At 42.5% G+C, this 11,679-nt stretch overlaps 1 protein-coding gene across 1 annotated transcript in view; it reads left to right on the top strand.

Moving 5' to 3' along the window:
• The window catches only part of DAAM1 (dishevelled associated activator of morphogenesis 1), a 173,547-nt gene that overhangs the window by 151,673 nt on the left and 10,195 nt on the right, over window positions 1–11,679 (top strand). The window contains exons 18-22 of the mRNA XM_077768810.1: window positions 2,751–2,857; window positions 4,511–4,599; window positions 5,447–5,615; window positions 9,524–9,631; window positions 11,479–11,539. Of these exons, the coding sequence (XP_077624936.1) occupies window positions 2,751–2,857; window positions 4,511–4,599; window positions 5,447–5,615; window positions 9,524–9,631; window positions 11,479–11,539 (534 nt within the window). The remainder of the gene's footprint in view (window positions 1–2,750; window positions 2,858–4,510; window positions 4,600–5,446; window positions 5,616–9,523; window positions 9,632–11,478; window positions 11,540–11,679) is intronic.

Below are 11,679 nucleotides of genomic sequence, written 5' to 3' on the forward strand. Positions count from 1 at the left end.
AGATCAGAGGACCCCGCCCTTCTCCTAGATCGTACACCTCAACCTGCTGCATCTCAGCCTTCCACAAAACACCTTTTAATACCACATCCCATGTAGCTACCATCCTCTCTCTTTTCTGATATAAGCAAAGTTCTTGAAACCTTGTCCACACTCGCCTCCTGTTCATTCTTCCTCACCTCCCTAAAGCTGTTTTCACTAAAGACTCATCACCTCCTTATTGCCAAAGCTAGGGAGGCCCTTTGCGGTCCTTATCTTCCTTGATTTGTTGGTGGTATGTGACACCAATGGCCACTTGCTCCATGATGAAATGTTTTTTTTTGGCATTTCATTGTCTCTTCTGAAGTTTCCTCCTCTTGTCCTCATTCCTCAAAAGCTGGCTTCTCTCCAACCCTGCTTTGTTTCTCTTGATGGTTGCCTTGGTTACCACTCTCACATCCATGGATGTTATAACCAATATCAATGCTTTGTCTTTCAGATAGATTTTTGACTTTCAAATANTGGCATTTCATTGTCTCTTAAGTTTCCTCCTCTTGTCCTCATTCCTCAGAAGCTGGCTTCTCTCCAACCCTGCTTTGTTTCTCTTGATGGTTGCCTTGGTTACCACTCTCACATCCATGGATGTTATAACCAATATCAATGCTTTGTCTTTCAGATAGATTTTTGACTTTCAAATAGTCTTTAGGATGTCAGACCCATTTGTCCACCTCTTTACTAGGAATCACAGTATTTCAAACACTAAACTCACTTTCTTCCCCACCCACTCTCCTCCAGCAATCTTTTCCTTGGTTTCCTGTTACACTCTGTGTACGTTGCTGCCTAACCCAAAAGTCTGGATCTCATCCTTTGGAGCCTCTACCATAATCCATGCATCGGCAAGTCAGACCAGTTCTATTCAACCTCCACCTACATAGTCCTAGAAACTACCCACTACCCAATCTAGGCCACTGCCATCTCTCACACGGACTACTACAGCAACAGTCTGATCCCAAGCCCCTAATACTTTTGATCCTTTCTAGTTCTTTCTCCATTCTATGAGCATGGTGGTCTTTTTACAATGCAAATTCATTCCCCTACTTAAGACTTTAAGCCCACATAAAGACTGATCTTCTTATAAGGTCCTTGCTACTCCGTGGCCTTGACCCTTGCTGCCCTCCCCCACTGCCATTGCAGCTGTTTTTCTACTTGCATAAATGCTGTGCCACCCATTCTGGACCCTGGCACACGATATGCACTCTGCCTGGAATATATGTACAACCAAACACCATTCACCTATTTTTCTACTTCTTTCTCTGCTGCTGGTATCCAGACTGACTGCGTTTTCTGCGGTTCCTTAGTTAAATCTGACAAACTTTAGAAACCTACTAAATGAAACATCCAAATGCCAGCTTCAAGTTATGGGGGGCTGGGGGGGATCTAGGGATCCAGAGGGTCAGTGTCATTAAAAAATGTGTATATTAGGGGCTTCTGGGTGGCTCAGTCAGTTAGTTGAGTGTCTGACTTTGGCCCAGGTCATGATCTCACGGTTCGTGAGTTTAAGCCCCACATTGGGCTCTGTGCTGACAGCTCAGAGCCTGGAGCCTGCATCAGATTCTGTGTCTCCCTCTCTATCTGTCCCTTCCCCATCGCACTCTCTCTCTCTGTCTCTCAAAAATAAATAAACATTAAATTTTTTTTAAATGTATATATCCAAGGGCATTTGATCCAGAGAATAGCACACATGGATAGGGCTGTGGGTATATATACATATATTTGTAACTTTAAAGAAAATCAGACAGAGTACTTTTTCAACTTTAAATATTATTGTTATTTCTTCCACATTCCATGCTCATTTCTTCCTCCAAAATAATGGAATCAACAACTTCAAATCCTACTGTTTTTCTCATCCATCTTTACATGGAGCAAAAAATGAGATGGAATTAGATACGCCAGAGAAATAAACAAAATTGAATGGAAAATACACATAGAATTACTCATTCTAGCATGATATAATGGAAAAATGCATTGAGCTGGGAGTCAAGAGACCTAAGTTCTATTTCTGACAAATAGGTGAACTTTCTTTGTAATCCTGGGTAAGTGGTTTAATTAATATCTCTGGACCTCAGTTTTATCATCTACTTAATGAGAGCATTGAATTTCCGAAGTCCCTCTAATGGTCTATGCAAAGCAGACCCTGGTAAAAAGCTTCCACAATCCGATCTGAGAGACATTGTAGAACAGAAAGGTGCCATATACAAATCTTAGAGCAATTTAACTACTTTCAAGTAAAAAAAGGAAAGTTTTTTGAAATAATATTTCAATGCAATATTGACATACATCACTGTACAAATTTAAAGTGTATATAGCATAATAGTTTGACTTAAAAATGTGAGATGATTATCAATACATTTAGCATCATTTATGTCCTATAGATATAATAAAAAAGGAAAAAAAAAACATTGCTTCCTTGTGATGAGAATGCTTAGAATTGACCTTCTTAACAACTTTACATTATACAGCAGCATTAGCTATAGTCATCATGCTGGACCTTCTGTCCCTAGAACTTAATGTATCTGGTACCTGGAAGTTGGTACCTTTGGACCACCTAACTGGAAAGATTTGTAGTATGTCTTAACAATGACCTGGAAGTAGCACTTCTAAATGAAACCAAAGTTACAGTCTCATCTCGGGGGCAAGTTAACTGAAAGAATGAAAAATTACTGCAATAATTTCATTATGAACCTCGGTTCTAATATTTGCGGTGTACTTTTTAGCTCTTGAAATTTGTTCCCGAAAAAAGTGACATTGACCTGTTGGAGGAACATAAGCATGAACTAGATCGGATGGCCAAGGCTGACAGGTTCCTTTTTGAGATGAGCCGGTGAGTTCAGAAATGCATAAAATGTGAACATGCCTCTTACCTTTCTAAGGAAGTTAAACTTTCAATCCTGGTTGAATTATTTGGACCAATAACCTGGCTTAACTGGAAGCCTTTTTAAATCACAAAATCTTCTGAAGTCTGAGTTCTGTGGAATTTGTTTTGTTTATGTGCGTTCTTGCCATGGGCAAACTAGGGTTAGGGCGAATTGTATCTCCCTCCTCTCTGTATCTCAGCATCTCAAAAAATAGACTCACCAGTGTCGACCTAGAGCCCCCATTACTGAACAGCTAGGATCTGGATGTCAAATCCTGACCCGTGCAGACATCTCTAATCAATCATGGCATTCTTCCCTTGGAACCTTGGCAAGCATTCTCAACCCTTCTCCAGAAAGCCCAGAGGCAGCCACTGCCTCATAATTTTGTTTGGCATGTGAGCTGAGTCTGTTTGCCATCCCAGGCCTGGAAATTTGATTCTGCATTAGACAAGGACCAGTGGTCTAGAGACTTTCAGTCACCCCCAGGGCTCTCCCCTGAATACCAAAGGCCTATGAGTGTAGCTCAGGTGAACATGTCTCTCACTCTACAGTTCTACCATATCCAGGATTATTTTTGTTGTTTGGCCATCCCAACTTGTCATTTCATATCCTACTATAGGTAGAACAAAGGATAGTTTTGGAATCTTAACAAGTGGGCCCTGCAACCCTGTGTATCAATGAATAGATGATCACCTGCAGTAGCTGCCATTTTGTATTTGTCTAGCTCTGCGCATGCATCATCCCACTTGATCCTCCTATCTTGCCTGACAGGAGGGCTTTTAGGTAGGGAGGTGTTCTCTTCCATCTAACAGAGGAGTTTAGTTACCTGTTGAAGGTCATCTAATAAATAAGAGGAGAAGCCAGGCTGCATACCCAGGTCTGCCTGATTATATGGTATCATTTTGGAGGAGGGGCTACTGGACTGAAGTTTCCACTAGAGAGCAGGTAAGGCAGTGGTTCCAGAAGACCTTGACAAGAATGCTCTACCCTCGCCCTCTCGGCAGCAGCAGCCTATCTTGGTGATGACCAGGCCACTTTGCACCCTGTTACCTTTGGTCACCGGTTGCCATCTTGGAAGGCACAGGCTGCCAGCCCTGAAGGGAGCAGAGAGGGACCTAAGTATAAAGAAAGATGAAGGTTTGGGGACATGAGTGGGGAGAAGATGAGGAGAGAAGGCCAGAGACAAGTTTTACTCTACAGCTTTGCCAAAGGCAAACTTTGTAGAAAGTTAAGAAGCATAGGAGAAACATAGGAAACAGGCCCTTATGTGGAGCAGAAGGGGTAGGCTTTGCATCTTTATTCCTTTTTATCTCTTCCCTCTTCACAAGAGCTGCTGGAACTCTGAGGAAAGGAAGGTGGCAACTCTTCTTTGAGCAGTTGCCTGATCTGATTAGAGCTAAAAACCCTGCTCCCATTGCCCAAATACCACCTGTTAGTCAAAGGGAAATGGGCTCTCCAGGCAAAGTGGCCTCATTTCCTGTCCAGAAGAGGAATTGTGCAGGCGTGTGCACGTGTGTGTTGGGGGCCTGGGGCGCTCTAAGGTACCTCCACCTCCATATCCATTGAGTGAACGTAGATGTATTAAGGAGATGTTCATTAGTCCATGCTTGCTCTTACAGAATCAGTCATTACCAGCAACGACTGCAGTCGCTATACTTCAAAAAGAAGTTTGCAGAGCGTGTGGCGGAAGTGAAACCTAAAGTAGAAGGTAAAGTCAGGTTTCCAGACCGAAACTGATGTTCATCTTAAGTGTCCATTTGCAACTGCAACCCAAGTGCTGGTAGTAAACTGGATCCCTTGGGTGATTTTTTTTTTTTTTTTCCTGCTTCAAATCTTTTGACATTACGATGAGTAATTACTTCATGTCTGCACTAGGCCCTCTGGCCCAGCCTGGGTTCTGGAGCTCACAGCACATCTCCTGAACTCCTTGGTAGAATCAGGCTTGTAACATCCTGGGTGTTGGCGAGAACTATATCTGACCACTACAAGCATTAAACCTGTAGCTAGCTTTATGGCAATGGTGCCATACGGGATATTTCTGAAGGAAGATTTGAGGGTATTAAATATTTAAGTGTTTGAAAAATGGGCATCTGAAGAACACAGCCACGGAATGCAGGCTGGACTCAGGACCCTGCTCAAGCCCCTATCCCTGAGGACACCTGCAAGCTATAACATGCAACACATTTGGCCAGTTTTTCTGTCAATAGAATTGATCAGCTATCCTGTCCATTTTACTCATACCAGGCAAGAAAGTGTTTGCAGAGGAATGTGGGAAATGCTGTCACTTTTATGTATCCCTGCTTACAGTTGATGAGTCAGCCAAGAAAAGGACTAAGATAGACTTCTGCGGCTTTTTGTGGGTGTCTTCAACAACGTCCGCTGGCTTTCCCTGTCCCCTTGCTCTTTGCTTCTAGGTTAGGTATTTTGTAAGTGCTCCCTGATAGTGTAGTGATACAGTCTTGTATCTTCCTTGTCCCAGGTGTGTGGATTCAGGGTGGGTGTCCCTGGAAGGTCCTGGGTGTAGTAGTTGTGTTTTTGTGTGCTTTGTTTTGAAGCAATTCGCTCTGGCTCAGAAGAGGTGTTTAGGAGCAACGCCCTGAAGCAGTTGCTGGAAGTGGTTTTGGCATTTGGAAATTACATGAATAAAGGGCAAAGAGGCAATGCATATGGATTCAAGATATCCAGCCTAAACAAGATTGCTGACACAAAATCTAGTATTGACAAGTAAGTATGGTATCGTCCAACACGTGGAGGCCCCAGGAGCCTAGGTCGGGACCCCTCTGGGGCCTCCTGGGCCTCCCTGATCTGCAGCCTCTGATTTGCTGGTCTCTTGCTCATGCTCTTTCCTTCTCCAAGAGAGAAGTGACCCCTCTCTTCTCTCGCAGTCATAAATATCCCTAAATTCCCATCGGGCCAATTATCCTTCATCCATTTTCAGTCCCCAGGGATATTATCTAGTCTAAGTTTTCGGGTTTTCTTGGGTAAACTTTTTGCTGTAGTGTAATACACTAAAGACAAGTCCACTGATCATAAATTTCCCAAATTGGACACCTCTGTGTAATGAGTGCCCAGATCAAGAAACAGAATGTGACCCGTATGTGCTGGTGTCCCCATGACCTCTCCCAGTCATGACCCCTCCACAGAAAACTGTGTTCCAGGGGAAAGAAGAAAACTGACAGCTGACGATGGGAAGCTTGTTGGGCGTTTAGGGTCTGTCTTCCTTCATACATTGGAGGTCGCAACTATAAAAAATGATGGAGTATAAATGCATTTTGGCTGTTGGTATTAAGCTGCTGCTCCTAAGGCCCCTCAGAATGCTTCCTGGAAAGTGCATTGGAAGTGAACAGATTCTTGTTAGAAATAGGAAGAGGTGAAAATGCTCTGGTGTCATCAACAGGTAGGATCATTAGGCATAATAACACCGGTTGCCCTGTGAGCGGTTTCTCTAAGATTCTTACTGACTTAAAGCAACTTGCACAATTGTTTTGAAGGTAAACTTCTCCACATCCAATTTTTTTTAAAAATAGGCTGTTCACCCTAATTATTCCTAACTAGTAAGGCTTTTTACTCAGTATTTTCTAGAAGATTACTGACACAGCATTATGGCAACCCTGAATCCATCCCATAAGAATCAAGCAGTGTTGGGGCTCCTGGGTGGCTCAGTCAGTTAAGCACCTGGCTCTTAGTTTTGGCTCAGGTCGTGATCTCACGGTTCCTGAGTTTGAGTCCTGCTTCAGGCTCTGTGATGGCTGTGCGAAGCCTGCTTGGGATTCTTTTTCTCCCTCTCTCTGCCCCTCCCCCAGTCACACTTGTTCTCTCTCAAATAAACATTAAAAAAAAAGAAATAAGCAGTGGGTTAAGTTGTAGGGCTAAACCTTATTTTTTGCATCATGCAGAGTTAGATTAGCAAAGGGCAGCTGTTCTACTGCCACCTTATGTTTAATGTGAGCTCTTGATCCTTCCAGAGCACTTTCATGTTTGATTGTGTGAAGTGTACAGGCCAAGCGCTACATTGCCTATGGTCATATAAAGAAACTGAGGCCGTGTCAAGTGGCTCATTTAGCCTGCATAAGGTCACAAGCAAGGGATTTGCCCTCTTCTATTGTCCCCGGCTCTCTTCTAACAACAGATGGATCATATTTGGAGGTTGTAGTAGGTAACTGCAACATCTCACCTGGGTATAAGGAGCAGTCACCATTTTTCTTTTTCTTTCTTTCTTTCTTTCTTTTTTTTTTTTTTTTTTTTTTTTTTTTTTTTTAATTTTAGAGAGTCCATGTGAGCCGTGGGGGTGATGAGAGGGCCGAGAGGGAGAGAGAGAAGGGAGGGAGGGAGTGAATCATAAGCAGATTCAGTGCAAAGCCCACAACTCTTGGGACGATGACTGGAGCCAAACTGAAGAATTGGATGCTTAACTGACTGAACCACCCAGATGCTCAAGAGCAGTCACCTTTTTAAGGAAAGGCGTTCTCTTCAACTGGGCTTATAAATTGGAGAGGAAGGAGACCTTCACTACTAGTTAGGTCTTTTCTCTCTTCCTCCCTCTCCCGGTCTCTCCCCTTCCTCCTCTCCCCCTCCCCCACTCCTCTTCCCCTCCCCATTCCCCTCCCCTTCTCCCCCTCTCCCTTAATACCCTCTGCTTACTCATTACTGATCACCTGGCACTTGCTATGTGATTATGTGCTTATTAAAGTTACTACAGAATTTATCTAATACACAAGGCTTTTCAAAACGGTAAATTAAAAGTATTTCTGTTCTTTTTTCTCCCATTCTTCTATGAATATTTGGTCTCTGGAAATAGTACCAGTGTCTTCTAAACCCATAGTGCCCGAGCACAGAGCCTTATTTATAAGCAGCCACTCATTAAATGTCAGTTGAATCTACTCAGACTGCACAAGGGTGGGACAGTCCGCACGAAGGGAGCATTCACTCTGCATTAAAGGTTTGTTTCTGGTCACCAGTAAAAAATCAAATGTGTGGCTGTTGAGTGGTTTTCATTCTTCAAGAAGTTATATTCGGTCAAATGAGGTGTTACTTGGATAGCACACAAATGTGAGTGCTCCAACCTAGGTTGAAGTCTTTCTACGCTGAGAAAAGTATATACGGTTAATTCAGTTTCTCCAAATCACAAAGCATCTCTGAATTAGTGAAGAGAAAGGGCTCCCTTCTGTCATGTGATGGCCGCAGGGACTTTGCTCCGTCACACAGCAGGCACCTGGGCTGACTGCTCAGCTTCTGGGAGCAGCAGAATAGATGTGGAATGGTAACACCTCAGTGTCTGCAAAGGACGCAGCCAGAATATTAGCCACCCCTCTACTTTGCTGAGCTATTGTTTTCCAGTTATTTCTTGAAAGCAAGAAAAATAAGAGGAAATTGTTTTCACATGGGGGCCAGTTGACTCGGAGGGATGGGACTGCATTGGCTTCTATGAAGATACAAGGGTAACCAGAAGTGGAAAGCATTTTGTTGTTGTGGCAAAGGAAATGATTTGACAGGTCTGCTTCACTGTGGTTGGGGGTGGGTGGGACTGCTGGGACATAACATCATCATGAGGTAACAAATTGCCTAAAAATTATGGACATTTTTAAAGAATTACATTTGTGTCCTCCTGGTTATGGTAACTTTCAGTAGACTAGTGGTTCTCGATCCTGGCTCTTAGAATTAATGGGGGGTTTTTAAAAATACCCATGCTGGGCCCCACCTCATTCCAGTGAAATGAATCTCAGGGTGGCCCAGGCATCCGGGGCCCAGGTGACTGTAATGTGCATTGGAGTCCAGGACAATGGGACCAGACTGCCACAGCTGTGCCTAACAGACAGTGTTATCAGACATCCACTTTTTCAACCCAGGTCAGTCAGGGTTCAGTGCTGTCACCACCAAAGAGGAAGCTGGGTTATATAGTTAGGAGCTCAAACGTTGCTCAAATTAGGAAGTGGATTCTTGGCTGCAAAGAGGTCTTAGCCATGATGGCACAGTCCTGGTCCACTTGCAGGACCAGTCCTAACGCAGGAGGCTTTCTAACTTCCTGAATGTCCTTCACTGCAACAGCAAAACAGTCGAGTCAGAAGAGAAAAAAGCCAGCAAACTAAATGACTCAGACCGGGGGTGGGGGTGGGGGGGCTATCAAACTGTTGAAAATAAGCTTTTTCAATTATCAATAAATTCTTCTCAGTGAGTTGCTGCTCTGTACTTTGAGATTTGAAAAATAGCTGTCCTTTTCAGTGAATTAAACATCCCTCAGTCCCCGCCTCGGCTCACCCCATTCCGCTTGTCATGAACCTCGGGGCACACCTTTGTCCTTGGGAGGATGTGCTGTGAAGCTATGTCCCCACTGGCAGTGGTTTCGATTCATTTCCATCATCCAGATTTTGAAGCATGTTTGTTGTGAGCCAAAGTAGTAATTCTTATCCCCTTCCCTTTTAGAAGATATATGCTTCCTTTTGTCATGTAGTTATGTAAATCCCATGTAGGCTTGCCCCTTATCCCCTTCTCTTGAGAATCCCTGCCTTAAAGGAATCTCCAAATTTTGAAATGAACGCAGGAATACAGCTTTCTTGCAGGTGCAGCCACTTGGGTATGCAAATCATATGCAGAATATTAACCACGTTTACTACTTTTTCCTTCTTTAATCGTAGGAACATTACACTTTTGCACTATCTCATAACTATTGTGGAAAATAAATACCCCAAGGTCCTCAATCTAAATGAAGAACTGCGGGACATTCCTCAAGCAGCAAAAGTAAAGTGAGTAGTGAAATTACTGGTGAATTGTTTTTAGTCTTTTAAATCACTTGGGCTGTGCTTTAGCCACTGAGGTGGTTAGCTGGCATTGCGTGAAGAGGGCCCTTCTGTTAGCTTTCCCCTGAATAGCAGCATATGAAGTAAAGTTTGAATCCTATCCAAGGAGATATATATATATATATATGTTTTGTATTTCCTTTGGATTACTCCTGCATGCAATTTTTAACTGCCAAGAAACCCAATTTTCTGGGTTATTAAGAGTATAAGAAAGGAATGCAGTTTCACTAGTACTTTTAAAAGGTAGTTCGGTTACATACAGGTAGGAGCACTCTTAATGAGGATGCACGGCTAAGCAAATAAAACATAAATGTCAGGGCATTGCTAGTAATTTTCACATGTGCACACGCTCTCAGAAACCAAGGCAGCCTTTTAATGGAAAGCAATCTTTATGCAAATGAAGAAACTAAAAATAAAATGGAAAGTTGCCAAACTTTCACCACAAACTTCACACCATTTTTTCAGAGACTAAAGAGCAGACAGTTTTCCCTGTTGTTCTTCCCTGCTGCTTTGGACCCTTTAAAAAAAAATAAATGCATGGGGGCACCTGGGTGGCTAATTCGGTTCAGCGGCCGACTCTGGACTTCGGCTCAGGTCATGATCTCGCAGTTCATGGGTTTGAGCCCCACATAGGGCTCTGTGTTGAGAGCGCAGAGTCAGCTATGGATTCTCTCTCTCCCTCTCTCTCTGCCCCTCCCCTGCTTGTGCTCTCTCTCTCTCCCTCGCCCACTCACACACTGTCTCTCTCTCTCTCTCTCAAAAATAAATAAACATTTAAAAATTTAATACATAAAAATTTATTTGTATCTTTTGCAGTAAATTTGAAAAGTATGATGAAGAGCAGGCTAATTTTTTCCCTCTCCTTGCAGAATTTGGTAGGAATGTGAGACATGAAATTAAAATGTTAAATGACATTTTGGTGAATTTGCTTACATCTGAATTATTCACAAGATTTCTGTTATAATCTCTCAGGTTTAAAAGCCTTCCAATAGAAAGTTTTATGGGAGAAATCCAGGAAACTTTCTCTATAAAAGAAGACAATGAGGGGCGCCTGGGTGGCTTAGTTGGGCGTCTGGCTTTCGCTTAGGTCGTGATCTCGCGGTTCGTGGGTTTGGGCCCTGTGTCAGGCTCTGTGCTGACTGCCAGCTCAGGGCCTAGAGCCTGTTTCAGTGTCTCACTCCCTCTCTCTCTGACCCTCCCCTGCTCGCGCTGTCTCTCTCTCTCTCTCCTAGAAATAAATAAAACATTTTAAAAAATTAAAAAAAAAAAAGACAATGAGATCTAGTTCATACAACTTGAAGAAACACGATTGTTGATTGAAACTTAAGCCATCACCTTGTAATATTCATATTCCCAAAGCTTTAGTGAAAAACAGTGCCCTAATTATGAAGAGTACAGGGTGAGCATGATTGTGGATAAGGTGGCTTCTTTTTTTCACATGTTCGAAGGGAGCTACGTATGGCAAAATATTTATTTCTATGTATGATAATTTGCCTAAGTGAGATTTTTGTGAAATTGAAATATGAATCATATTTGTGTAGATGAAAGATATTTCTTTTCTATTTTTAATCTACAATATATACCTACTGACTGTGGAAACTAAAAGCCATAATTCCATATCTAAACTCTTTAAGTTTAAAATTTTATCTTTCTGTGAGATCTGAGCATGGAAGGGAATTTTAAACATTGAAAATAAACTAGGGTGGACTTCCAAGCAGGAGATAGTAAGCCCATTATATATTTAATTCATACAAGTCACATGTTGGTTACTAAAATGTTGCTATTTACAACAGCATGACTGAGTTGGACAAAGAAATAAGTACCTTGAGAAGTGGCCTGAAAGCAGTAGAGATGGTGAGTATGTGTTTCTTCTTCTAATTCCCAGTCTCTCCACTCCCTCTAGTGCTGATGAGGTCCAGCATGGTGGTCTGCCCCAGATAAACATTTACTGATTGGAAAAAAAAAAAAAAAAAAAAAAAAAAAAAAAAGAAAAA

This window comes from Crocuta crocuta, unplaced genomic scaffold, assembly GCF_008692635.1.
Source record: "Crocuta crocuta isolate KB4526 unplaced genomic scaffold, BGI_CrCroc_1.0 scaffold10, whole genome shotgun sequence".
NCBI classification, from domain to species: domain Eukaryota; kingdom Metazoa; phylum Chordata; class Mammalia; order Carnivora; family Hyaenidae; genus Crocuta; species Crocuta crocuta.